The sequence below is a fragment of the Scomber japonicus genome, chromosome 4, assembly GCF_027409825.1.
Source record: "Scomber japonicus isolate fScoJap1 chromosome 4, fScoJap1.pri, whole genome shotgun sequence".
Classification (NCBI taxonomy): domain Eukaryota; kingdom Metazoa; phylum Chordata; class Actinopteri; order Scombriformes; family Scombridae; genus Scomber; species Scomber japonicus.
This window is the reverse complement of record NC_070581.1, coordinates 4,498,232-4,526,225: the sequence shown is the minus strand read 5'-3', so window position 1 is coordinate 4,526,225 and position 27,994 is coordinate 4,498,232. Positions and strand designations below refer to the sequence as shown.

The 27,994-nt window shown below is 38.9% G+C and overlaps 4 protein-coding genes across 4 annotated transcripts in view; 3 read left to right on the top strand and 1 right to left on the bottom strand.

The window, feature by feature from the left end:
* Positions 1-226: 226 nt before the first annotated feature.
* On the top strand, positions 227-852 carry nppal (natriuretic peptide A-like). The gene is made up of 2 exons (XM_053318358.1): positions 227-310; positions 544-852. The coding sequence occupies exons 1-2, from the start codon at positions 227-229 to the stop codon at positions 850-852; spliced, it is 393 nt and encodes a 130-aa protein (XP_053174333.1).
* A 2,392-nt stretch (positions 853-3,244) lies between these two features.
* On the top strand, positions 3,245-4,697 carry nppb (natriuretic peptide B). Its single transcript, XM_053317264.1, has 3 exons — positions 3,245-3,364; positions 3,816-4,101; positions 4,687-4,697. Exons 1-3 carry the CDS (start codon positions 3,251-3,253, stop codon positions 4,695-4,697), a joined length of 411 nt encoding a protein of 136 aa, XP_053173239.1. The 5' UTR covers positions 3,245-3,250.
* A 2,304-nt stretch (positions 4,698-7,001) lies between these two features.
* On the top strand, positions 7,002-8,558 carry nppa (natriuretic peptide A). The gene is made up of 2 exons (XM_053317263.1): positions 7,002-7,112; positions 8,205-8,558. Exons 1-2 carry the CDS (start codon positions 7,002-7,004, stop codon positions 8,556-8,558), a joined length of 465 nt encoding a protein of 154 aa, XP_053173238.1.
* Positions 8,559-16,252: 7,694 nt separating this feature from the next.
* The window catches only part of clcn6 (chloride channel 6), a 37,623-nt gene continuing 25,881 nt past the window's right edge, over positions 16,253-27,994 (bottom strand). The window contains exons 15-23 of the mRNA XM_053318333.1: positions 27,287-27,440; positions 26,328-26,484; positions 26,041-26,147; positions 22,960-23,146; positions 22,278-22,438; positions 19,605-19,761; positions 16,943-17,050; positions 16,706-16,831; positions 16,253-16,496 (exon numbers count right to left, since the gene is read on the bottom strand). Of these exons, the coding sequence (XP_053174308.1) occupies positions 16,416-16,496; positions 16,706-16,831; positions 16,943-17,050; positions 19,605-19,761; positions 22,278-22,438; positions 22,960-23,146; positions 26,041-26,147; positions 26,328-26,484; positions 27,287-27,440 (1,238 nt within the window). The 3' untranslated portion in view covers positions 16,253-16,415. The remainder of the gene's footprint in view (positions 16,497-16,705; positions 16,832-16,942; positions 17,051-19,604; positions 19,762-22,277; positions 22,439-22,959; positions 23,147-26,040; positions 26,148-26,327; positions 26,485-27,286; positions 27,441-27,994) is intronic.

Here is a 27,994-nt window from a genome sequence, read left to right as displayed (position 1 = left end):
ATGTAGAGTCAGTGGTTACAAATGATTCCAGTCTCCATTTTCAACAGTCAGGTTATTCTGTACTCCCACGTGTATACGCATTTGTCACACAACGTTAATTTTCCCAGGCTTCGTGACGGAATCAGGTCGTGTATAAAGGCTGCACCTGAGCCAGACGAGCAGGAGATCGGAGCAGCGTTGCAGCCGGTCCTAACAGTAAAAAGAAGAAAAACAAACGTAAAAGAAGATGAGCCCAAACATATCCGTTCATTGTTTATCTCTGCTCTTTATGCTTCATCTTATTGGAGCCAAACCCGTTTCTGATCTACAGGTAAGCTCACCTGCGCTTTTAATTGATACACAATTATTCTGACGTGCCACTATAACAGTGTAATATTTGAAATGCATTATGCTTCAGTAGCCCAGTGAATAGTGATCTTTTCTGCGGCTGTTTGCTAAACGTGATACAACTTTTTCCATCCAGCTTATGTCGGCCTACCAGTGCAGTTAATGAGTGCGTTGGCACAAGCTGAATAACTTAACAGCGTTCTTTTTTTCCCTCAGAGTTTGAAGCAGCTTCTAGAAGAGGAGGTTAACATCGCGCCATACTACTCTTCGGAAGAGATGGAGGTGCAGGGGAGCGATGGAAACCCAGATAAGGCGGTGTACGGAGCTCCAGATGAGCAGCCGTGGGACTCCTCCGACCCCAACAACTCTGCGCTGGCGGCGAAGCAAACCGTCCTTACGCGTCTCTTCAAAGACCTCGTGAGAACCTCCAAGCGCTCGTGGAGCCGGTATAAGAAAGGCGGGCTGAGGAGCTGCTTCGGTGTCCGGTTAGATAGGATCGGCTCCTTCAGCGGGCTGGGATGCTGAAGGTAGGGATCAGGGAGCTGGCTGAAAATAGTGTTTAAATACAACGACTGTATTATTTTGCAAAAACAGAACATTTGAGTTAAGTTACATCGATACATTGCTGTTCACGGAGATGCAGATGTGCTCTCAATTCAGTTTCAAAGAAATAAAATGCAAATAAAATATGATGCAGAACACGAGTTTAGGGACATAACGCTGGCCTTCAGAGCAATCAAGAAATCATCATACAATAAATATTGATAGTAACAGTAGCCTATACACACAGATCCCCATCATTTAGTTATGCAAGTAATGCAAGACTATTTTACTACATTTTGAGAATAAACACATGGATGTACCCAACTCTGAAGAAAATTATGCTATAGGGAGCCGAATCTAAGCAAATGTATTTTTATTTATGCAGAGAAAATTAAGTTTATAGCACCTGCTTCTGTTTCATAATGATTACATATATAAGTTAAGATATCCACTACGCACTGCAGCAACTCAAGGGCACCAGAGCAGCAGCTGCACTTTACTTTTCATCACTTTAGTTCATTAATATGCTTTTGTTCTGCCAACAGGCGTGGATGATGCAGCGTTTTCCCATCTGCACATCAGTGTGACCATCAACTCATCTGACATTCACAAAACTTTGACTGACACTGACAAAGGAAGTTATTTCAGAACTGTGATTTCCTTGTTCATGTGTGATCTGTTAATAAATTATTGTACAAGTATTTATTTATTTATTTATTATTTTCTTGTTGGATAAAGTAGAGTTGCCTTGTAATAGATTGTATTGTAGTAAAATAATTTTGCATATAGCTGTCTGTGGCTGAATTCTTTTTTTTTCATAAACATTCATGGATAATTAAAATTTAATATAATAGACAGCTGCTCAAGTTGAGTGTAATATCAGTCTAAATAATGTTGTCTACACGCTCCTTGTTATTGGTAAGATTTGAATTACTAACATTTCACATAATATATCTATGAACGATTATGTCCACAAAAAGGGACGTGCAAAACATTGAAGTCATATTTCAAAGTGGTGAAGGGAAAATAAATACCTGCAACTGGTGTAATATTTACAAATCCAATGAACCTGTATTAGTATGAAAATGTTCTGTATTCTGTACAGCTGCTTATAACAACCACAGCTCAAGCTTTTTACGCATGTAAAGCTTTTTTTCATTTCTTAGTCAGAATATAACTTCTAATACCGACTGGTTATTGGAGACCACAAATGATGTATGATTGTTTCTCACTGTTTATGTCTTGAGAAAAAAACTCCACAACTATAATCTCATGTTTTACTGGTTCTGTCAACGCAGCATGGACAATCTACAGACACACACACTGTTTGTATTGTTTGCAATCATGTCACAAACACATGATAATCCAGACAAAAAAAATGTGGGGTTTCATTAGTTTAATAGTTTTAAGTATAATATAAATAAATATAATGTATGAATATTTTTGTTGATGTTAACTTCTTAGGTTGTATCCTGTATGCTGTCATTGCATCCAAGAGTGCAAGAAGAACATTTTAAATTAACTATTAAATTTGGCAATATTACATACAAAATCACTTGATGAGATCAGTGAGTAGTATTTTTGTTGACACTTTTATCAAGGGTTTGCTACTTATCATCAGCCTCAACCCTTAATTTCCACCCTGTTACAGTACAGGTCACTTTAAAATCTTTTTCAGTACACCATGAAAGCATGTGGTAACCCTGAGAGGAGAACTAAAAAAAACAAAACAAAAAACTCTGTTTCTCTGTAACCCTAACCCTTAACACTGTTACTCATTCATAAGTGGAAGCTGCCCAGTAGAACCACAGTGTGATCTGCCAGTGGAGCAGTTGGGTTTAAGAGCCTTGCTCAAGGGCACCTCAGCACTGGTAATGAGGGAGGGGCAAGTGCTGTTTCTTTTCTTTAGTTATAAGGACAACATGTTTTGCTGAATGACCCTTTAGCAAAGTGGCAGTCTGGAAATGGTTCCTCCTGTTGAAGGCTCTCCTACCACAATCATGTACACCCCTGATTAAGTAACACCATCACACTGTCTGTTAGTTTACTACTTCCCGTAGCTCAGTGACAATAATATCCCGTTTTCAGTGGGGTGTGGAGTATGATTCTGAAACAAAGTAGCATATGGAAGTGACTATGTCATACGAATGCCCCATATTTGAGAGACAACACTTTAAAAGGAGCAGTTTCCGACAGCTCCTGTTATCAGAATCAGGTGTCAGGAATGCGATTCCAATTCCTGGCATACCTATGTGCATCAAGCTTAAGTATAAAAGACCAGAGGGTGTTGCTGTGGGCTCAGCATCCAAACAGTCACTGAGCAAAGAAGCCAAAGAGCATCCATCCATCTGATACAAACGGCAGGAATTCACAGACAAACATGCAATTGTCTTCCATTCCAGTCTTTGGCTTCCTCTTAATCTTAAACCTGCAGCTATTCAGCACATACCCTATCAGCACTGCCCTGACTGACACTGACATGGACACCTTAAAGGTAAGTCTACTAATGAGTGATTCTGAAAGCCTCATCATGAGCCCCTGTAAGGGCTTTAAGTAATCTGTAGCACCAAGACAAAATGTTTCATTTAATTTACAGTGTCGAATTTGAATGTATCTGAGCAAGATAATGTACTATATGATGATGTCTATTGTCATCGTTTCATCAACAACAACTTCCTGTCCCCTGGGACTATATGTATTAAATGTTATCTGAAATGTGGTTCTTGAAATAGAATCAGTGTTTCTAAAGATCAGCAAGTGCAAGCATAATCAATACCTTTATTAATAAAAAATGAATCCTGCAAAAGCTCTTAAAATGAGCTTCTGTTGCATTCTAAGGTGCTACGTGTTGCTATGTACAGCATGTCCTTAATGAGATGAGATTTGAAAGATTTAGTCTCCCTCATTGTTAGACTAAATGTTGATTAACAATTTGGATGTTTCAGATGATCCTTCATATACTAGAGGAGTCGGTTTCAGAGCAGACTGAGGTGGACCAGAGAGCCTCTCCAGAGAGGGAAAGTCTTGACAGCTTAAACATAGAAGGGGCAGTAGATGGACAGCAACCCCAAATTGGATTGGACGAGGCTGCAATCAGGGAGTTTCTCTCAGCTAAGAATCTGAAGAGCATCCGCAATGACTCCTCCAGGAGATCCTCTGGCTGCTTTGGACGACGGATGGACAGAATAGGCTCCATGAGCTCTCTGGGGTGCAACACTGTTGGCAAATACAGTAAGTTACAATCAGTTCACTGCAGGAATACACACAGTAATACACAAGCTTAAACTAGTACAACTTTTGAATGTGAATGAGAAACCTGAAGGCTGTCATAACAGACTGAACTCAGCTGCTAGTGTACATGGCTGGGGGTCTTCTTTGTGGTGTTTGTGTGTTGTCCATGTGCCTGTATGGTTTCTCACTGGTACTCTGGCTTCATCCCACAGACCAAAAAAATGCATCTTAGGTGAATTGGTGACTCTAAGTTACCTGTAGGTTAGAATGTGAGTGTGTCTATATACTATATGTTAGCCCTGTGGCTGATTGCTGACTGTCAGATTAGATCTGTCCCTATCGAGAGGATAAGCAGTATAGAAAAATAATGAATTAATTAATGAAAAAATGCTTGTGTGTGACACAAAAGAGATGGGGAAACTACACCATCCATCATTTGTGTTTTTTCATGCCATCTTCATGATTGTTTCCACTTTGATAATACTGCATGATCTACAATAATGTATACCATGCATTATAAATTAGCATATGTGAAAATATGAATAGTCTTAATAATTGATGTGTTGCTCTCTTGTTCTCTTGCAGATCCAAAGTGAAGATGAAGTCTTACCATCTAAATTGTGGGACTGCAATGTCTCATCAATATCAATATCAAAATCAATATTTTCATTCAAATGCTATTTATTACTAATATTTATTAAATATTGTGTGTGGCTTATAAGTATATTTATTTAAATTGATTTAATGTATTTATGTACTGTTGAACGTTTTAATAAATGTTTACAATTGCAAATCAATGAACTGAGTTACCCTAAACATTACCATGCGTGGCAAAACAGGTAAACACATTTATATAGATGTATACAATAATGCAACATTGATGACTTTACTTCAGTGCACAGCGGTACAGTGGTTAGCACTGTTGCCTCACAGCAGTAGGGCTCTGGGTTCAAGCCTACTAGCTGGAGCCCTCCTGTGTGGGGCCTGCATGGTTTCTCTCCTGGAACTTCAGCTTCCTCCCACAGAACAAAAACATACAGTTAAGGTCAATTGGTGACACTAAAATGCTGGTATGTGTTAGTGTGAAATAAAGTCAAATGAATGAATAATGAATGTATGTCTACCAAACCAGTGCAATCAATTTAAAAAACAAATAACCAATAATAGGTCCCCAGTCATTTACATAATAATAATAGTTTCCATGTGAACACTGCAACACACATTTTATGCTGATGATACTATGTGTTACTACTGGTAAACACAAGATTCAACACAACATATTAATAAAACCAATGTATGAATAAACATGTTCAAATATATAAAGAAGATAAATAAATACAAAGAATGTACCCTAAAGTGCCACGTTTTTACTCCTGAAGAGTGATACAGCCTCAGAGAAAGTCTCTGTCCTGAACCAAAGATATTTCAAATGAAGCTTGGCATCCAGTTGGTTGCTTAGTGCTTGCTTCATTACTGTCTGTTTATTGTATATGGTTGTGGGCATGCGTGTGTATGGGGGGGGGGGGTAATGTGTCATGTCCTGCCTTGTTGGTGTTTATTCATCTCCAACAACATTCTTAAAGCTGAACTTTTTAATAGAAGCAACAGATTTAGGATTTTTAGATGCACAGCACAACTGATCTGTGAAACTTTTAAGGTTTGCCAATACACTCAAACTGTGTCACATTCTCAAGTGATTTTCTGGCACTTTCTGCCTCGTTATCCACTCTCCCTTCTTCCAAAGTCTACAAGCATAATCAAAATGGTTACAATTTTTACATGAGATTATTTCAACTGCACCAGTTTATACAGTAATATCAGTTAACTCCTTCCTACATATGCTGATTCTGTCTGTTCCTGTTACTACCCAAACCATCATAGACAAAAATGACTATTTTAATGCAATCATCAAATACAACGCTTTGTATACAAGGAATAAAGCATAATTGTTATTGGTTTGGATTAGTACTGAGAGATGAGGGAACAGACTGAAAATGTCTGTTCTGTTCATAAAATATATTGAATAATTAGAGTGAGAGTTGAGAGTGACATTAAATGAACACTTTCCTTTATAACTAATAAATATGAAGTAGAAATATCACCTTCCTAAAAAGGTAAACAAAAATTGAAGATGCTTCATAAAAGTAGCATTTATGGCAAAGCTGTTGTATTGGATTGCACTCGGTTTATAGAGGCAACTCACAGTTTGCTTGGTGACTGGATATATCAGTGACCAAGATAAACAGCAGTTTCATCACCTCTCATAATGTTCACAGTCTATTATCAAAGTACTATACATGTCTGTTTCCTTCACCTATGCTGTGGGAATTGCCTCACTGTAATCGTGGAGTAGCAGAGCCCAGTTTTTAACCTACTATGGTATTTTTCAGGCTCAGGAGTGTAGACAGTGTTGAGTATTTGCATGGTGAATGCTGCATTCCTGTCAATACACACCACGACTGAGCTCAGAGCTCAGAGATGGCTCGTGAGGTCATGCCATCACTGGCTGGTAAGTGTGATGATACACAGGCACATATACTGCGCGCGCGCGCGCACACACACACACACACACACACACACACACACACACACACACACACACACACACACACACACACACACACACACACACACACACACACACACACACACACACACACACACACACACACACACACACACACACACACACACACACACACACACCTGCCACTTAAAAATACATCTGACCAGCTGCCTTATCATGCAGAGGTGTCAGAATGTACTTGAGGTGATCTACAAAATGATGAGCCACTGACACTGACTGTCTGCCTGCTACATGGTGTGTGTGTGTGTGTGAGCACATATATAAAAGCGTGCAGGGCTGACTATAGAGTCAGTAGCAGCAGCAGAAGGATAACATGAGGACTGCGGTCCTGTGGGGCCTGTTGGTCCTTCTGTGTCAGCACACACTGGTTAACAGTCATGTACTGGGAAGGCCCTCCTCTACCACTGACCTGGCTCAACTGAAGGTAAGACAAGAAGACTGCACTGAGGGAGGGCAGGTTTATATCTGTAATGTATTCCAGTGTCAAAGATGAGCTGTTGTGTTCATCCACATCTGTCTCTGTAATTTTCAAACTCCTCACATTTGCATCTGGAAAGACTTGGACTTGGTTATTGTCACCTTGATCTTACTTTGTCCTAATCTCATGCTAAATTGGGCTTTACCAGCATTCACTCATACGTTTGGCCACTTGGGGGCAGCCAACAAGCTCTAAAAACTTCAATGACATATAATATTTAAAGTTGATATGACCAACATCTTAGCAAACAGTAACTTATTTAAGCATCCAGCAGGCACAGAGCTACATCATCACTCATTTGGAGTTGTGTTTCTGGTAATGTGATGAATGTTAGTTCAAGAGTCACTGCATTCATGTTTAATTTTCATTGTCCTTTTAAGCTCAGAAAAATATCTGTCTTTTTTTTCAGCATAGACGCCTTTATTCAACAGTAGACAGATAGGAAACATGGGAGAGAGAGGGGGGTGTGACATGCAGCAAAGGACCTCCGGCCAAAAAACCTTAATTTAATTGCTAAATGCTCCACTATGTTTACCAGCTAGTCTCTAACTGTGTCTGTCTGCTGTTTGCTGCTGAGCAGGGAGTGCAGTGAGTTTATCAGAGCTCTACTTTCTATCAAAGAAATAGTCCTTAGGAAAACTGAAAACTTAAAATTAATGCTTGCTTAATTGAGATTGTCCATAAAGTTCAATTATTTTGCAAGATAATTAATGTATGCTGAGAGGCAGTAAAGTGCCACACATTTTTATTAGATGCAAAGAGATCAAACTGATGTTGATTTTCTAACCCTTACTCAGTATTTCACAAAATAACTTAAATGAAATGAAAGGAAATGGTGGAGGTGTTAGTACAGACATCATTAATAATAAACACCATATATATAAAGACAATATCATAATTGTGTGCATTGTGGCAGCAAAAATGCTATAACCTCTTGAGGATCAGCATGTGTTTCCTTAAAACATGTTGGCAGATTGTAACTACTTTGGGTCATGACTGTATGGACAGTATCATTTATTCTTCACCTCTCCACACTAGTCTTTACTGGAGCATTTTGAGGAGACTCTGGTTGAAGCAGCCCAGGAGGAGGCCTCTGAAGCTGACTACGCAGGGACAAACCAAGAACCTGAGCGCAGTCAGACCACTCGAGGATGGAGCCTCGACCAAGAGGGGTACCAAGAACCTTTGATACCAGACAGATCTCAACCAGTCACTGAGGGCCAGAGCAGAGCCATGAGCCAGAGGAGCCGCCTGCAGGACCTGCTGCTGACTGCCAGGAAACGGGCCTCTGGCTGCTTTGGAGCAAGGATGGATCGAATAGGAAATGCCAGTGGTCTGGGATGCAACAATGGAAGAGGTCAGAATGGCAGAAAGAAATCAGATGAAGTTTAGACAAACAATGCTAAACCGTAAGGTCATGAAACAACAGTAAGAATGTACAGCCATGCTAGCAGCTCTGTGAGGCTATATTTACCCAAGTAGAAAAAACTATGCTTCTGTATAGTTTCTAAAATTCTAATATTCTAAAAAATGTATTTAAATTTAAATTTTAAATGTTTAAAATACTACTTAAAGTGGTGTTTAATTTAAACCACTTACTTAATCTTCTGAAAACTGTCTTTTCAGTCATAAAAGTCTTAAAACAAGTCAATCATTCCTCCTGTTCATACTGAGCATTAGAAGATCTCTTCATAATGTACTTACAATGTTAGTGATGGACGACTAAATCCACAGTCCAAAAAGCCAAAAACAAAACATATATAAAAGTTTATCTCAAGCTCAAATTAAAGCAAGTACACATGCTACTATATCAATCAATCAATCAATCAATCAATCTTTATTTGTATAGCGCCAAATCACAACATAGTTATCTCAAGGCACTTTACACATAGAGCAGGTTCTAAACCGAACTCCTCAGGTTTTAACTTTAAAGAGACCCAACATTCCCACATGAGCAACAGTGGCAAGAAAAAAACTCCCTTTTAACAGGAAGAAACCTCAGGCAGAACCAGACTCAGAAGTGGGCGGACATCTGCCTCGACCGGTTGGGGTTGAGAGGAGAGAAAGGAAGGATAGAGGAGAGAAGCACAATGAAAATCAACAATGGAGCCAGATGGTCCGGGACTGGAATCCGTCATCCGGACGTCTACAGGCCCAGATTACCTGTGAGACGACAAAGCAGAGCCAGAAACCAGAAACCAGAAAGACAACTCCGGGGAAGAAGTTTAGGTTATTGAATGCATTAATAGAACATAAGTGTTAATGGATATAGATGGATGGATAGAGAGAGAGAGAGGGAGGAGGAGAGAGAGGCCCAGTGCATCATGGGGGTGGGGGTCCCCCGGCAATCTAAGCCTATGGCAGCATAAGTTAAGAGCTCAAAGAGCCCTAACTATAAGCTTTATCAAAAAGGAAAGTTTTAAGCCTACTCTTAAATGTAGGGAGGGTGTCTCCCTCCCTCTATACATCCACCACAGCTCAACAGGAAACACTAAGAGGGAATTTGATGCTAAAAAGACTGTAAATGTGTCAGATATCACTTGATATGACTAACTCACACTGCTGAAGCTCAATAGAAGCTGATCATCTACTTTAAATGACTGTGTGGACACACTGTGGATTTAGTCCTCCATCACTGAACACTGAAAGCATATTTAAAGATATCTGAATAGTCAGTATGAACAGGAGGAATGATTATAGCAAGTTGTATCAAGACAGAATTGTGAACCTATAAATGTTCCTCTGTGCACTCAGCTCTCAGAACTTTTGCAGCTTCTACCTGACTATCTGCCTCTCTGTACTTTTTAGATATCTGCCTTATTTGACTGTTTCCTGATCGTTTTCAACAATTATGGAGATGTATAATAGTGGTGCTATTCTTCAAACAGTCCCACACAACAACATATGGGATATCTGGTCACCACATATGTTATAAATACTGCTAAGAGGAATCAGAAACAGTGAGATCTTGATTGAAAAGCTGCAGAAAAGAGCTTCTAACTACATTTTTGTGTAAACACCACATCAACATGTCATCAATACTTTTTTTTTTAATATACTTTCAATGACTGCTCAATGTTACAATCCTACCACTTTTAAAAAACCTCACAGAGAAGCAAACATTGCTCTTAGTCTTGATTGACCCAGTACTGATAAGAATAACAAAACAGTAGTATGCTGTTTGTATTGTCTGTGTGCTGTAATGAACACTGCAACGTCTTAGGGCTGTTGACATGAAATACACATGAATAAATACATCTCTAGTTTATTCACAGCAAATCTTATTCTTTTGTTGTGTTTGTCATTTTTTCACCAGGTTAACCTGATAGTTTCCTGGGACAGATGTTGGATGTTTATCTCCAACTGAAGACACAACCAAAGAGATTGGATATGTATGATTTTGCATTACTGAAAGTTCAGCTGTGTGTATCTCTTGTGAATGTATTTCTTTCTTTGTTTGAAGTGACAAATGGGCTGTGTCCATTCCAAAAAAAAATCCAAAGGAAATTAATTAAATACATAACTGCATGCGGATTGCTACCAAAAAACAAATAAAATATCTTTTTTCATATGAAGAACTAAGTCCCTTTTTTTCTTGATCCTGGATCAACAGGGTACAGTACATAATCACTGTTGTCTAAAAAGGAAGACTGCTAAATATCTCTCCCACCAATAGTCTGCAAACATTGCATGAAAAAAATCAGTGGCATAATAAACAATATTAATGTCAACACCTTGAATCAGTGTGTGTTGGGCCAGTTCTGCTTATTGCTTGTTGATGTTTTAACCATCTACTTATAATCACATGTATACTGGGACTGGGATCACATGTTCTGTACATCGGCTGATTTTGAAGTGCTTTAAAAGCAGACCATAATACAACATGTCCCATCTGATGTAATCTGGGACAGGGTGTCATCCTGAAAAGAAATAAACCAATTGTGTGCTGGTAGAGGAGATCCATGGGAGGAAAAGTACCAATTACAACAAACTACAAAAGTAAAATGTAAAAGCAAATTAAAAAAGTAAAGGACAATTACAGAAAATTAAACTTTGATTGAAGTTGCCATTATTTTTATTGTTCAGATAGAACACATTTTAAAGGGCTCTCATCCAAAGCACATATGTGGATAGTCTCCTCACCTGACTAGGATGAGTGTGTTGAGATAGATAGAAGCTCATTACTTCCAACTTGCTGTCAATTAAAAATAGACTGTTAGGGGCAAGGTGATTAATGCAGGAAACATGGCTGTGACTCACCCATTAACTACTGTTATCTGAATGCATTTGACAGCCACCAACAAGGAGATGTCATAGTGGATTATGACAAATAAACCATCACACTGCTCTGTCCAGTCAGATTATGGAGATCATGAAGAGCAATTAAATGCTGGTAACACACCAATGAAGTGTTTCAACAGCATCCAACCAGACAGCTGCTGGGGTAGACCTACCTAAACTGACCGGAGTCCATTTTTCATACAATGAGCTGCTGTGGTGCCAGTGTTAACAGTCTGATCTTGGTGATAAGGATAGGTGTACGTTTTCTTTCCACTGTGGACCAAGACTGACCTGATTCCTAACTGTGCTATTTTCCCAGGCCAGACTTAATGTGGAAAACTCAGGGATTTAGGGAAAGGCTTGCATGTATGGAAGTAGATGTTCCTGCATGAACATACATCTAGTCATTAACTATACAACTGTCAGGTTCAAGTTCTCACATTAAAATGAATATTGATGGAACCCAGGATAATTGGGAATATCATTTTAAGAAGTACTGTACATAATAAGACTAAAATCTAAAGCACTGCTTGCAGCTGCAAATGTACAATTCACCATCTAATGCAACAGTCAGTGGTGGAAAGTACATGTACTCAAGTACTGTACTTAAATACATTTTGAGTTACTTGTACTTTGAGTGCTTATATGTGATGCTACTTTATACTTCTTTATACTTGATTCGGTCAAAAACCTTTTGAAACAGCAACTGCAGGATTAAATAAGGTCTTGACGTAGGTGTGCATTAACTTTCGCATATTATCACCAATTCATCCATTTTGGACAAAACCTACTTGGCCCTTATGTACAAGGCAGGGGAATATTCCTTTTAATCTGACTATTATTTTCCCAAGGATTTTTTGAACGACATTAAGTAACTGAACAGTCTATAACTTCTACATTCATTCTTTATCATTATTGAGGTATTCATATTTTTAGGAAGTTCATTATAGTGCTTTGCTTCAATGTATACTTCTAAAAGTTTACTTGCCAGCAGTGGCGTGCACAGACTTTTTGAAGGGCAGGGGCGAAGAAAAAAAAGGGCACATACAGCGCGTTCTCGCCACTGAAGAGGGCACTTTAGTGCGTGTTTTTGCCACCGTTCTGGCTCCCAAGAGGGCACCTTAGCACGCGTTTTGGCTCCCAAAAGGGCAGTTTAGTGTGTTTTGTCAACCAGGAGGGCAGTTTAGCACGCGTTCTGGCTAACAGGAGGGCAGGTTAGTGTGTTTTGCCAACCAGGAGGGCAGCTTAGCACGCGTTCTGGCTCCCAAGAGGGCACCTTAGCACGCGTTCTGGCTCCCAAGAGGACACCTTAGCACGCGTTCTGGCTCCCAAGAGGGCACCTTAGCACGCGTTCTGGCTCCCAAGAGGGCACCTTAGCACGCGTTCTGGCTCCCAAGGGGGCACCTTAGCACACGTTCTGGCTACCAAAAGGACACTTTAGTGCGCGTTTTTCAACAAATGGGCCACCGCCTCGTAGCCCCTACCCCCCTTTTGGGTCTCTGATAATAGTAGCATTGGATTTTATGGCCTGAATGATTCTGGAAGACTTTCCTCTCTTAAGTCTCTGAGCAAGTACTTTCCCAGTTTTCTCAACGATGTCATAATTTTTGCTTCTCAGCTGATGTAAAGCAAACCTAAGTTTGTCATTGGAAACATTGTTTAACTCAAGTTTGGCTTGAGTAAGTTCCTTATAAAATTCATCATTATTTGGTGATGCTTTGTGGGTTTTTTTCTAATTTTTTTCTAATTTCTGTTAGGGTTAGGGATCATTTGGTGATTCTTCTCAAATCTGTCTAAAACTTAAATGGTTTACATTGTTAGTTACTGCTAATAACCAAATATTAAGACTGCCAACATGCATGCTAAGCTAAAACAGTAAATATTATGAACATTTCCTGCAAACTATCAGTATGTGTATCATTGTATGTTAGCATGCTAACATTCAGTAGCACTGTGCTCAAACACAGCCTCACAGAAAAATGGTACACACTATTTGCATGATTGACAAAACAGAATTACCTTTATTTGAACAATTATAAAGGCACAAGACATCGGTCTCTCTGCTTTTTTGTTCCGTGGCTGCAGCTTTGTTGCCTTGTGCCAGTTATCTACCTTGGTAGGAACTAATGACTAAACCAGCACAAAGGGTGCTGTTTCAACCTGCATATATGACAAAAGAAACAAAGATGTCAAGCTAAGTATTTGGCAAACAGTCCCTCAGGTGTTGTTCACAGTAGGTCATGTACTACCTACTGCTTCTAAAAATGATTACAATACATAACATAAAAGAATTACCTTAAAATAAGAAGTGAGCAATGCCTACACAATAAACAATAATATTATCCAGGAGGGCCCTGCTCCATTTACAAATACAATTGCATGACAAACTATCTCAGCACAGGCAGCAAATCATAAAAATAAAAAATTGTATAAAAAAATAATCTCTTAAATAAAACATAAAGCAGAGGCAACATACAATAAGGAATGTTTGATGTAACTCATAACTCATTACTCTGATATACAGTGGACTCCATGTCAATAAATCATAGTACAATTCTACTTCGAAACATACAATTTTGCTGAAAAATTAATAGCAGAACAATAATATAATATTTTAGACATTGATTTTTACTGCCTTTAAAATCCCTATGTAATAACACAACCTTGGTCAACATAACCCATGTCAAACATAAAGTCCTCTTGGTCCTGATAAATTCTAACACTGAATTGACTGAATGATAGTGAAAACATAAATTAACTTCATGAGTGCAAAACAATTGTGATGTATTTACAGAGTGCTGAAGTGGTTTGTCACAACATGTCGAACTTGGAATGAACTGTCATGTTCACCCAACACACTCCTCCAGAGCTAGTGAGGTGTATTTTCGTGGCAGGCTGTAAAGGGATGCTCACCTGCTTTTAGTGCCTATATTCCAGTTACACACAGTCAATTTAAATAATCAGAAAATGCTTTTAAAAAAACCCCACAACAAACAAAACAAAACAAAAAAGTGCTACAGTGACAATCATGATAAAGCATAATCAAAAGGTTAAAATACTTTGTGATGAATGTAGTAATGAAAGTGATTGTTCACTTTGGTAGCTTTACCCCAGAATCTACACCGAGTTTAACCCAATCAAACTGTGAGCAACACTATCAACACTGAAGCTGTCACTTTTTCACATAAATCAAGTTGAACTGATGCATAATCCATACACACTATACGTCAGTGGCTGCTGCTAGATGTCACTCAATAATGATTTGGAGAAATATGTTGATTTAAAGAAAAAAAAAATCACCAATGTGAATATGATTTTTCTTATAACTAGTATAACTATGTAGTAGAAATGGGTGTCCTATGAGAAAACTGAGAAAAAGGCTATAGATTCCCAATCCACTTGGAAGGGGGATCCTACAACAACCAGTACGCATTGTGTGTACCATCCAATCAGACTGACTGATTCCACTGACGGCCAGAAGATCACTCATTTAGCAAAGACTGAGCAGTGTTATGTCCCTTTACTAGTACAGATACCTGGAAAATCTATTGAAGTACAGTAACTAAGTACAAATACTTTGTTACTTCCCACCTCTGCATTTAAGCTTATATTGGGATGTTGGAATGGCTGAAGGGATGAAAAACTTCCACCAAACACTGTTTCCTTTATCTATTTTTGAAGGCTCAAGCTGGATGCAGCCGGACTTAAGTTATCGCTCAAAAAAAAGTTATTCTTGTTTCGTATTCAGATTTTAGGTCAGATATAATATTCTGGTGCAGAGTTTTCAGTCTGTTTTCATTCTCTCTGATGATCCTCACTGGTCACCAGTCAATGTTGCAGTGCCTGTATTAACATAGTTCCTGTAGTAGTAGCGTCATTATCTGTTTCCACAGGCCAATATAATGAAACTAGTTTTCTTCTAAATATGGTGATATTTGTAAGTATTCAGCAGTATGATATTGTGTGTCTGCTTTTAACAAGTGTTTTGGGAGACCCACCTTTGACAGTCCTTAAAGGCACTACTACAGGAAATGCAGAAACGTAGTTTCTAGTCCAAGCCAGATCTCCAAATTCCAGCAAATGAGTGGGGAGCTCTGGGTGGAGGCAGTTAACCACTGGTCATTTGTTTATACTACTCGTATTGTAAAAATAAAAGGCTGGTTGAAAATTAGCAATGTTTCCCTTGAAGATTAATTTTTTTCTGTATGTTGCCAATTTGAGGATATTTTTCATGAATGTAGCTAGGTAGATAGCTATGTAGGATGACTACTTCTCCATTCTGAATACTGCCTACATAGCTCTGATGGTTGAAATGGTGTTCTACCATGTTACAATAATACTCATAATGTCTAGTTACAGTCATTGATCTTGCTTCAGTGTGACATTCATTGGTCAATTCCAAAGCCAAACTCGTCTATGATGCTGACACTTTCTTAGACTTAAAGACTTTCTTAACAAACATTTTCTAACATTTGTAGATATTTACAACTTTTGAATGTTTCCATGTTGACCAGACAAGTCTGCTTTGGCTTAATGCTATAAAATCACTATGCTTTCTTGTGTTACAGCAGCCCATCAGCCATGTTGCTCAGAGTTTGATCAGTCAAAGTATTCATGAATTATCTGATAAGGACCCATTAGGGAATTTACTTTTATGAATGTTATTTATACAGACAACCCTGGTAGTTTAGGTCTTTTTAACACATTATGTGTCCACAGTCCAGACAAGCATTGCAGTCAGTGGATCATCAGTTCCTTTACACTGCAATGTGACACTCACACACAGTGAAATACAACAAAGATTTCCCTTTCTGGAGAACTGTTTTCCCAAATGTACCACAGAGAATATATGGTTGTGCATACCTTGTATTGTTTGGGAATGCCTATTTTCTATTAGGAATGGGCAGAGGAAAAGGCTCAGGAACAGAAAGAACAGAGCTCAGGTCTGAACGAGGGCAGGATATTGAGTCAAATGGTGATGTAGTGCTGTCTCAGTTTGGCCACAAGGAATTCGTGGGTTAAATTATGTCTTGTGATTATTCCAACAATCTGCAAGTAATGAACAAGAGTTTGGTCAGAAACAACAGAAGTACTGTGCACTAGACTGAAACATTATAATACAGGTCTTAAATGGTTATAAAGGTTAAATGGTTATAAAGGTTATAAAAATGCTACATAAACTGTTTATAGGCTTTTAAGCCCCACTGGCAGAAGCTGGTGGAAGCCAAGCAAAATCAGTAATTCAGATAACTGCTTACTTCTCCAACAGCGTTGACCACTGGTAGGTGTCTCAGGCCCATAGTCCTGAACAAGTTAAACACCTGTGAGATGCGGGTGTTGGGTGACACTGTGTAGGGACACGGGTTCATGTAAGGAGTAACATCCTGGAAACAAAGGAAACATTAGATTTTTTTATATCAAGGACATTTCTGAATTTAAAATAGTTATTCCACTATGTACACTAATGTTCTAAGTATATGACTGAATTGTTATACCACTATCATGCGGGGGTTGAGCAAGGTGAGGTCCAAGTCATGGATGTCAGGGTAACGTGGGTAATCTTCAGTCATCTCTGCATAGGACAATCTGGGTTGAGTGGCACTCTGTGTTGCAAAGCATAAGGAGACATTCAGTTAAATGTACATAAACTATTAAATCATATAGGATCTCTGCAGGTTTGTAGGGCTGTGAGATATGATGACACATCATTTGATGATGATGACGACGACATGTTTCGTATTCTGCTCTATTGTTTATTTTCACAGCAGTATTTTTCATCATTGGACTCTGTATATCTTTTGCACGGATTACTTTGACAAGAGACTCTCCTGGGCTTTTTACTCAAAGTTTTTATTATGGCCTGATTAACTAAAGGTGTGTTTGTGTAAAAACGTGTGCAAACTTGACGTGTGCAAAAAAATGTGCAAGTTCAACTACTAACACAGCGCCCTGAGCTTTGTGTCTTTCAACTGTGAAGGATAATACACACTGTTCATTTAGTACGTTTACCTTAATGAATATGTAATATTGGCTATTTTTTATCCCAGTGTGCAGAATACAGGGAGGAGAAAATGCAAATATGTTATTTAGCATACCTGAATTCTACAGATAGTAACTGCTTCTATATATTACATTTTCTTTTTGCTATAACTCAATATATTTGTCTTCCACTAGAATTCCTAATTCCATGAGCTCATTTCATTTTGTGTTTGCAGCATTCTGCTGGTCCAAACTCTCCATTAAGACACAAAACCCTCATTTAAAAACTGCTGTCTGCACTAGGGATCGACCGATACGGCTTTTTAAGGGCCGATACCGATTATTAGTAATCAAGGAAACCGATAACCAATATTTAGAACCGATATTAATTTGCAGTAAAAATTTAATTTTGGTGTCAAAATTTAGAATAACACACTTGGGATTAGACTGAATACAGTATACTGTTTGTTTGTTTTTGTACACTGTGAAAATCTGTGATAAAAAGACCTTAAACTTTTGTAGAATAACACAAACTCTAATCTTGGTTGAAATGGTTCAAGCAATTGTTTTATTATATAAAAACAAAGTGCAGAGATCTCTTAAAGTTCAACAGGTTCAGCTCTCTTAATCTGTAGGTTACTTGCTATACCCATATGTTGCTATGTCTTCTTTTTATTAAATAAAGGAGCTCCAGGTCATGTTCACTTGATCATTTTTTTTTTTTTTTGCTGTGGTGTTATTTATTTTTAGAAGCGTAATTATTTAAGCTATTTGCAAAATCGTGTCGCACTTGATGTGAGGCAGGCAGGTAGGTCCAAATGTTTTCATTGAAACTGATCATAATAAGGTTGTGGTGTTTTTAAAACTTAGTAGTATATAGTAGGAGTATTTTTATTGCAACTTCGACATTCTCTGTTGCCTTGCCTTCACACACCACACTGCTACTTCACGGAGCAGTCCTCTCCTCTCTTCTCTGTGGCGCTGCATCTAGAAGCTGCAGTGTTGATTGGCTGTCACTTGTGCCGTGCAGCCAATCAGTGGGTGCGGTAAACGGGACATTGTTACACAGCCAAGAGTGGTGACTTCAGGCAGAGAGAGACGGCTGCATAAGAGCCAAAGGAGCGTGTTTTAAAATCAACTTATTTTATCGGTTATCGGTGGAAAAAACGGCTGATGCCGAATATCATCAAAATGCCGAATATAGGCCGATTAATATCAGCCATGCCGATTATTGGTCGATCCTTAGTCTGCACCTGTTGTTATTAGCACAGTTATTCTTAGTAGATCATCTACAAAAACACACACTAACCAAACATGCAATCTGTTGCACACGCAATTTAGTGCTCTTTATATGAGATCTTATGGCACTTTTCCTCTATACAGTTCTAACACTACTCGACTTAGCTCGGTTTTTTCAACGTTTCCATCAGGGATAGTACCTGGTACCTGCTACTTTTTTAGTACCTGCTCTGCTGAGGTTCCAAGCGAGCAGCGCAGATACTAAAACCTGGTATTTTTAAATACCAGCAACAGCGTTACAGCAATTGGTTTCCTCTTCTCTTGCTTTGTGTGTGACAAAAGGCACAGACCCAGCAGCAGGGTGCTGCACACACAGGAGATGAAATCTACACTTATTATCTTACTTGTATTGTAGGAGCCATAAATGAATTAAACAGTGTTTTCTATTGATAATAAGGTGAAGGTGTATATTGATTGTTATTTTTTTGGTGTTGTTTGTTTTGGTTATGATATAATTTACTATGTGGTCATATTGAGTAGGGGGATAGCGAGTCACATGCATATGAGCGGGGATGGGAGGGGGTAAGCTGGGTCACCATATTTTTGTTGACCGCTTTTTTCACTGTGATTACTATGATTATGAGTTTATGCACTTTATCATGAGTTGATCATCTTTTTTTTCATTAATAAAAAGTGAAACTTATTTTTGAAATCTCAGTGAATTCTTTTGTTAAGCGTGTCAGACAATCAAGCCTAACCTCAGTCCCTCAGTGACTTTGTTCTTTGAAATTGCTACATGTATAATACAAGCTTCATGAGTAAAACAACAAGAAGATTAATTTAATTTAATCTGTGCTATGGATCAAAAAACAACATGGGTTCGCCCAGTGTGTGTGTGTGTGTGTGTGTGTGTGGGGGGGGGGGGGGGGGGTAACTGACCGACTGGTTCTCAGCATAACAAACTCCTCTGATGAGCAGGTTGACCAGCTGAGAGCGCAGGATAAGGCCGTGGAAGGTGAGTGGTCTGAAGCGCTCCTCCATGGTCCACTCCTCACTGGGAGACTGGTCTGGATACAGGTTGGGGTAGGGAGCATGTCTGCACATGTAGGCCACAACAAATAGAAATAGCAGAAATAAATGAGGAACACCACCACATTAAACGAGGATGACATAGTATATGTGAAGTGTGACTGTATTGAGAACAGCATCCAGGGTCCTTTCACTGAGCATTAAGAAGCAGTAAGAATTGGGCCAGCTGTGGCCCAGGAGGTAGAGAGGTCATCCACAGATCTGACTATCAACACTTCAATTCCAGGCTCCTACAGTCCATGTTAAAGTGTCCTTGGACAAGATACTGAACCCAAAATTTCTCCCAATGTGTGTGCCAGGAGTGTATGTGTGTGAATGGTTAATTAACACCCTGTGTGGTAGCTCCTGTCATCAGTGTATGAATGAGTGAATGTGATATGTCCTGTAAAAGTGCTTTGAGTGGTCAGAAGATTAGAAAGGTGGTATATACCATAAAAACTGGTAAATAAGATGCAGTCTATTTTGGGGCTTTACCATGCTGGTAAAATGCTTTTCTATTAAAGACTGATTTATTTACAGTGCTTTGCAAAAATATTCATACCCCTTGAACTATACCACATTTTGTCACTTTACAACCACAAACTTAAATGTATTTTATTGGTATTTTATGTGGTAGATTAACACAAAGTAGCACATAATTATGAAGTGGAAGGAAAATTATACATAAGATGTTTTACAAATAAAAATCTGAAAAGCACTCGCCCTGTGATTAGCCACTATGTCACTGATCCTCTAGCACTGCCTGTTTCATACACTTTACTGTGTCCCTTCTTCACTAGGGCATTAATGTCAGTGTGACTCTTTTAATGTCAATCAATCAATCTTTATTTGTATAGCGCCAAATCACAACAAAGTTATCTCAAGGCACTTTACACATAGAGCAGGTTTTAAACCAAACTCTTCAGGTTTAATTTTAAAGAGACCCAACATTCCCACATGAGCAACAGTGGCAAGAACAAACTCAATTTTAACAGGAAGAATCCTCAGAACCAGACTCAGAGTGGGAGAACATCTGCCTCGACCGGTTGGAGTAGAGAGGAGAGAGAGGAAGGATAGGAGAGAGAAGTAAGTGTGACCATACCAGTTAGCAGTGAACTCAACTCTCTAGGTGTTTAATATGTATGTTGAGTCATGACTGGAAGTTGTTTGTCTGAACTGGTGTGTTACCTTAAGCCCCGTTTCCACTAAGGAAGTTCCTGGTAACATTTAGGAGGCGGGGACCTTTACAGGAACGTCCTCTCACTCTGTCTCTAGACTGTTGTGTCTCCATAGCAGAGTAGGACCTGGACAGGACCCACCAAACTCTGACCGTGACGTCACTGAGGCGACTAGGGCTGCAACTAACCATTATTTTGATAATCGATTAATCGATGAATTGGATAAAAAATTTAAAAATTAAATATATTTTTAATTTCCACTTCATTCCATTTCAAATTGACAATACAAAAAAGAGCTCAAACAACAGGTTGCTCCTTTAATTTAAACAAAACAACTAAATGTTGATGTCTGTTGCTGTACAGAAAGAGGTATTCTCTGTTGTTTAAATGGACTTGAGCTGTTGGAACAATAAATAAAAGATAAGAAAAATGCTAATTAGAAAACTGTTAACAGGATTTGTTTCAACATCCAGTGGCGGCTCTAGTATATAATTTAAAAAGAGTTATATTGTGTATCACAAACTATAACATATTGGTAATAAAAATAGAGCACACTTATAAATCAGTATTACCCTCCAGCAGTGTCAACCAAGAATAAAGTCTAAGCCAGTTCATCTTCATTGTGTACAGACTGGTTTCATATTATTCTTAATGACTTTACACACAACCCAGAAAAAAATACAACAATTTGTCTGTGAAACTACTGTATATATTTACAGTAATAAATTGTGGTTTATTTTTGTAGTTACCAGTTTTACTTTTTCCATCATTAGGCTACCATACAAACTATATGTGCTAGATTCCCCTGCTGCTCTCCTCCGCTTCTACTGCTGACTGTGAGATCTGAGCAGGTAGAAGCTGATAGTTCACTAACTATAACCAGGGAGCACACTGCAACAAGGTTAATGATCCACACAGTGACATTATATCATTAATATGACGCGTAAAAGCGATAGAAAACCACACACTCTTTCTAGTTTGCTACACTTTTAAAAAAACATTTTTATCCATTTAATCAATGCGTTGTTGCAGCCCTTGAGGTGACGTGCTGAAAGCATAGGAAAGAAAACGACAACGAGGAGGTAAACATGGGAGGAGCTGAGGTGTACGCTTTCTACTACTGTTCTTCTTCTGCTGGGTTTTAAAAATGCTGTTTATTTTACCTCAAGCCCCACCCAGGAGTTTTTATGGGCAACTTGGAGTACCGACCCTGAGGCAGGGACTCGCTTAGGCCCGGTAAAAGTTTCAGAGATTGTGCTTTGGGGAAGGTTCCTGCTATAGAGACACACACCACTGGCCCTGTAAAATGACACTGGAGTTCCTGCAGTGGAAACAGGGCTTTAGTTTCCATGTGTTTGTGTCCTACCTCCTCTCTAACATCTGCTGCAGCAGGTCTTCTCCCTCCTCAGCAGGCTCCACAATGGCGTTCTGCTCATCACAAACATTCCTCAGCTCACTGGATGGGTATGATTTCATGGACTGGCAGCGCCGTCGCTGCTCCCCCGCACGGGACACAACGCTGGATTTCTACATAGCACAGTGCAGAGTAGATAACTGATCAGTGTGCTGTAAAGTGCACACTTTACTGCTGTTGGAGCACAGAGCCATTATAACAATCACAATCCAGACCACTGGCATAATAAAGCCAATCTTATTAACATCAGCACCTTACTTCATGATGGAGAGAGAGAGAGCGAGATATATAAGAGAGATAGACAGACAGACAGATGTGTGTCCAAACTTTTGACTGGTACTGTATACATACACACACATACATACATACATACAGCTTGGAACAGTAAAGCTAGATAGTTTTACAGTAAAAGGAAAGAGAGGAAGAAAGAGAAAAAAGGAGAATAGGAACTGATTTAAATAAAATGTGCATAATAGCAGACATTTTTATTTCCCTGATTTAATGGTACAGTGTACACTGTTGAAGATCATGCAATGTCATTAGAGAGATGTTTACAAAGTCAGTTCTGTATGATGAAATGTCCTGAGGTGGGTCACTAAGCCCCTCCCTGCTCTCTAAATGTCAGGGGACTTACCTTGAAGCGGATGTTGTTGCTGACCAGGATGTTGCCCTTCATGAAGTCCTTCTCGTTCTGTCGGTTTTCAGTGACCACAGGGAAGGAGTGATACACTGTGGTACGTAGAATGCTGACTAGAGACTGGACACGAGTGTGGGGGTACACATAGGTCAAGTTGGGCTCCATGATATCACTGGCAGTCAGCCTGAAAACATAAACAAACGAGAGAATGATCTCCAAAGGAGAAACTTTTGGATTGAAGTTGTTGAGCAGGTATGTACTGTACTGTCAAACTTAGAGAAGGACCATAATTCCCCAAGTGAGAAGAAAAACTGACTTTTGGTCAATTTGTGACCAGGCTCACCCAGCGCTCCAGGATCCAGGGTGTGTTAAGAAAAAATACATTATGATCAATTTTACTTTCGTCCCCTTTAAACATGGGTTTTCTCTATCAAGAAGCACCAATAATTTGGTTTAAAAAAATGTTTAAAAATGAAAAAATGTTGGGATTTTTCTACAGAAGAAACTTATAATGATCCAGGGCCTGTAGAGTTTCAAATATGAATAGTGCAGCTGAAACAAACTTTCAAGAACAGATGATGTCCATTTTAAAAGTTGAATTAATGTCTCTGGACATGTTGGAGATCTGACATTTACTGTATGTTCTGTGTATAATAGTGTCATTTTAATTAGCCTCACAATGATGCAAAATATTTAAATAAAACTCAATTTTCCATGATGAAAAAAATAACTACTAACAAACTGGGAGTGAAACAATTTCCTATTTAATCCTTCAGTGCTGCATAAACTGGCAGTTATACAATAATCGATCCTCCTTCATGATCTAGAATAAATATGCATAATCATCTTTTGTTTTTGGGCACACTATGAAATGTAGCCATCTTATATGAATGTGTAGAGAAGAGGAAGATGGAGAGGAAGCCGTGCAGCATGGAGTCAAGCAGGATTGTAGTTATGCTAGAAATGATGGGAAAGGGACATTAGCCATGCATGGGAAGTTTATCATAACAGAGTTAAGAAGAGCTAAGAAGAAACTAGTGGAGCCAGATAAACAGTGCTGATGGTGGACAACTGAGTGGGCAATGATGATATAGCCAAGCTGCATAGTATCTACTCTTTGTTTGGATCAGAACAGCTTTAAAAAGGCATGTTTTTATGGCAAGACATTCCCTGCATAGTATTCAAGCTCTATGTTTGGCCAGTCATCCATGCGCATGCCACTATATCCTTTTGATTGTGCATTGTATTGTATTGTGCATTTAAAATAATGTCTAAAAAGTAAACTAAAATGTGTTTAGTGAATGCATGTCTAGTTGTTTCCCTTTTTCTGTTAATTGATTAAGGTCCAGTCTATATAACAACCTCAACCCTGCACTGTTTTTCTGTTTGTGAAGGCCTGTCCCTTGATTGAGGAGCTTGTACATGACAGAGCTGTCATAGTACGCAGGGCACTGCAACAAGAGTACACCTTCAGAGACAGATCAGACCCATTCAATCCATCAGCAATGTCCTGCAAGCCTTTCTCTTGGATTTTAATTAATGTTATCACATGTTTAAATTCTTCATATGTCTTCAGCAGAAGAGCTGGAGACTGCTGCTGCTCTGTCTCTGTTGTGGTGGATTTTGCCATTGTGAATCTGTTTGATCTGTGTTTGACGTCATGGGCTCCTCATTCTTGCGGTTAACCTACCATGACATTTATAATCGCACTTAATCATAACACCGGTTAATCCTGACATCCCTACACCTGCCTTGTCAAAATAGCAAATGCACTTCCACTGGTCTGTGTGCCCAGAGGTGTGTTGATCTCAAAATGAGGTGTGGTCAGGTGCGTTGCTATTTTGAGGCAGAGGAAAGCGATTGCGCCACTGACAAAAAAAAAAACCCTGGTCTGAAGTCACTGGAGCATATTTCACTGTTATTTTAACAGCGCATTATCAAGATTTTAAGAGGCGGGGTCACAATGTGCGTACACTCTGTTACACACACAGGGACAGGCAATGGCACACAAACATACAAACAAATCAACATATGAAAAATACATGTCATATTGGTTAGTCATAATATTTATCAGATTTATTTCAATGAGAATAAGCTTCGTTATTGTTTGTGGGGGGGTCAGCACCTTGGACAGTGCCACTGCGGACAGTCCTACAAAATGTATGAAGGGTTAACATGATTAAAACTGTTTATGAACAATATTTAAGACATATTCTTGAGATGACATGGGTCAGGTTTACATTCTTTCAACAATTAAAACTCTGCTGAGTTTACCTGTTACTCCATGACTGAACAAAATGATTTTAAAGAGAACTAAAACTGTAATTAAAATATAAATAAACGAAAACAATGACCACCATGATGTCTGTGTGGTGCAGCTGCATGCACAGTGACCTGATGAGAGGAGATGTGAAAACATGCAGCACAGAGTGAGTTGTTGGTGTTTTTGTGCTTCTGGAGGAAAGCTGCTCCGCTGCCACAATACATCTGTATTAATCTGTTAATGAATGTGATTCTTACAGAGTCTGTTATCAACAGCTGTTTATACTGTAGGACTGATGTGTTGATAAGTCTGCAGCCTCTGAGATGCTGCACAGAGCACAGTGTCACTCCAAAAATATTAACATGGGTGGAAAAACTCCGTCCTGTGTGTATTCTGTCAATGTGCCTCTGTCTCCTCCTCTCCACAGAAGTCATGTGTGTGCAGTGCTCAGCAGGTTAATACCTGTCCTTCAAACCTATTATTTATAGACGCAGTTTCCGTCAGTAAAAATATCTTCAGGTTTGTTAAATCACAATGTGTGTGCTAAATAACATATTTGCATTTTCTCCTCCCTGTATTTTACACACTGGTGTGAAAATAGCCAATATTACATATTCATTAAGGTAAACGTACTAAATGAACAGTGTGTATTATCCTTCACAGTTGAAAGATCCTCAGTGCGCTGTGTTAGTAGATCAGCTTGCACATTTTTTGCAGGTGATGTGTTAGTTTGTACAAGTTTTTACACACACACACCTTAATCCTTAATCAGACCCTTGTTTTGTTGTTTGTTAAATAAACTACACAAATCTTACTTGTCCATCTCAAGCTCAGTCTCCCACTCCAGCAGTGGCACCCCTCTCAGCTGGATGTGGATGTCATAGATGCCCTTGTTGAAGAAATCTCCGGTCCACTTTGCAACCTGATCATCAACACAAAAGCATTTATGATACAAACCCAGCAAAACTGTAGAATAAACAATACTGAATGTACATTTCTCAGGACACACATCATTTCATGAAGGGGATTGGAATCATTAATTGAAATATTAGCACAGTAGTTAATGATAAAAAATGCTGAACTTTATAACATGACAGTGTACCATCAGAGTGATCATGATAGGCAGTCCATATGTGATTTCATTTGTGGATTCAATAAGGATGACAGTCAGACTGATGGTCATCCTGACCACACCTCCCAGGAATGCAGCAGCTCCAATCAGAGCATAGGTACCAGAGTAAATGTCCATTCCCATTTTCCTAACAGGGGACAAACACACAGGAAGCAGTATGACGCCAGTTAATACTGAGTGACTGTTTAATGAAAAAGGAAGATGTGAGAAGCAGCAGTGGAAGGAATGGTTAGAGAGAGCATGTGTGGTGAAGTGTATAAAGTTTTGAGCCAACAGGCTTTCTCCCACAGTTAGCAGGCTGGGCTGCAAGATGGCCCGTACAAACAGCTGAGAGAAGCTCAAAGTCCGGCTGTGACAGCACATGAAGTGAGAGACAATACTGAGTGAACAAAAAAAGGTAATCATGCAGTCAGCAGATTACAACATGTGGGCTGAGGACCTCCATTGCCAGCAGGGGTGTTACCTGACCCATTATGGCTCTTTTTGTAGCTTTTGCTAATTTTTTTTTACTTAAATCTCTCCTTCCAGTAAAAGTAGGAGTGTATTTTAGGATATGCAATTATTTTATTTCTTTCTGAGAGTAAGATGAAGGCTGATACCAATATCTAGCTTAAAGACTGGAAGCAGGGCTGAACAGCTAGCTGTACTCTGTCCAAAGTGAAGAAATTCTGATTTGTCCTCACAAACTGTGGATAACTGTTAAACCTAAAACATGTTCCTTGTGTTTTTACTTTTGCTAGACTACCTGATAACTAATATTTCACAATATATATGTGAAATATTTAGGAAAATAAATATTTACCAAACTAAAAAGTTGAATTCTGTGACATTCACTTACACCCTTGGCTTACTTTATGAAAACATGTTGTAGACAGGATATTATTCTTTTAATGCTTCTGATATTTCATGGCTCCACAACTAAACCTTACACTTTAAGGATATTGGCAACCAAACGTCCAAAAGCTGCCCCACAGAGCAGTGAAGGGACGAAGAGGCCACTGGGTACTGACAGACCGTAGGTCCAACAGGCCAACAGGAAGTACAGCAAGAAGAACACTGACAGAGTCACAGGACTGAAGGTACCTGAGGAAAGACAGGAGCCAGTAACCAGTCATAATATATAACATATAATATATACCAACTGAATATGAGCAATTAACCAGGCATAAAAATACATGATTTGTGATCACAAGGTATTAAATAGAGATGAGGTAACTGTATGTAAGTATGTAATAATATTAGTTAAGATCCATAACATAACACATGAGTGTTCCAACAACATTGGTGCTTAAGGAAGGTAATCACACTATTAAAAAAATAAAAACTACAAAGAGTATTTAAACTACATCTTGAGGTCCCAAGGAAATGAAATCCAAGTGGGAATTTAAATGGAAGATTGATTTAGTATGTACAAAAAGCTGTTCTGAATGATAGACGGGGTCAGTTTTCACAAAATCAGAACCCCGAAAGGCATTTTGTGAATATTTATAATATACAACATTTCTAGGGGTATTAAGGGGTGCTGAATCCAAATCTGCTGTATATGAAAGTAAAAACATGAATTAAATGTGCTTTTGTAGGTTTTACTACATGAGCAATCCGATGGCATATTCAGATTTGAGATGTAATGTGAAGAA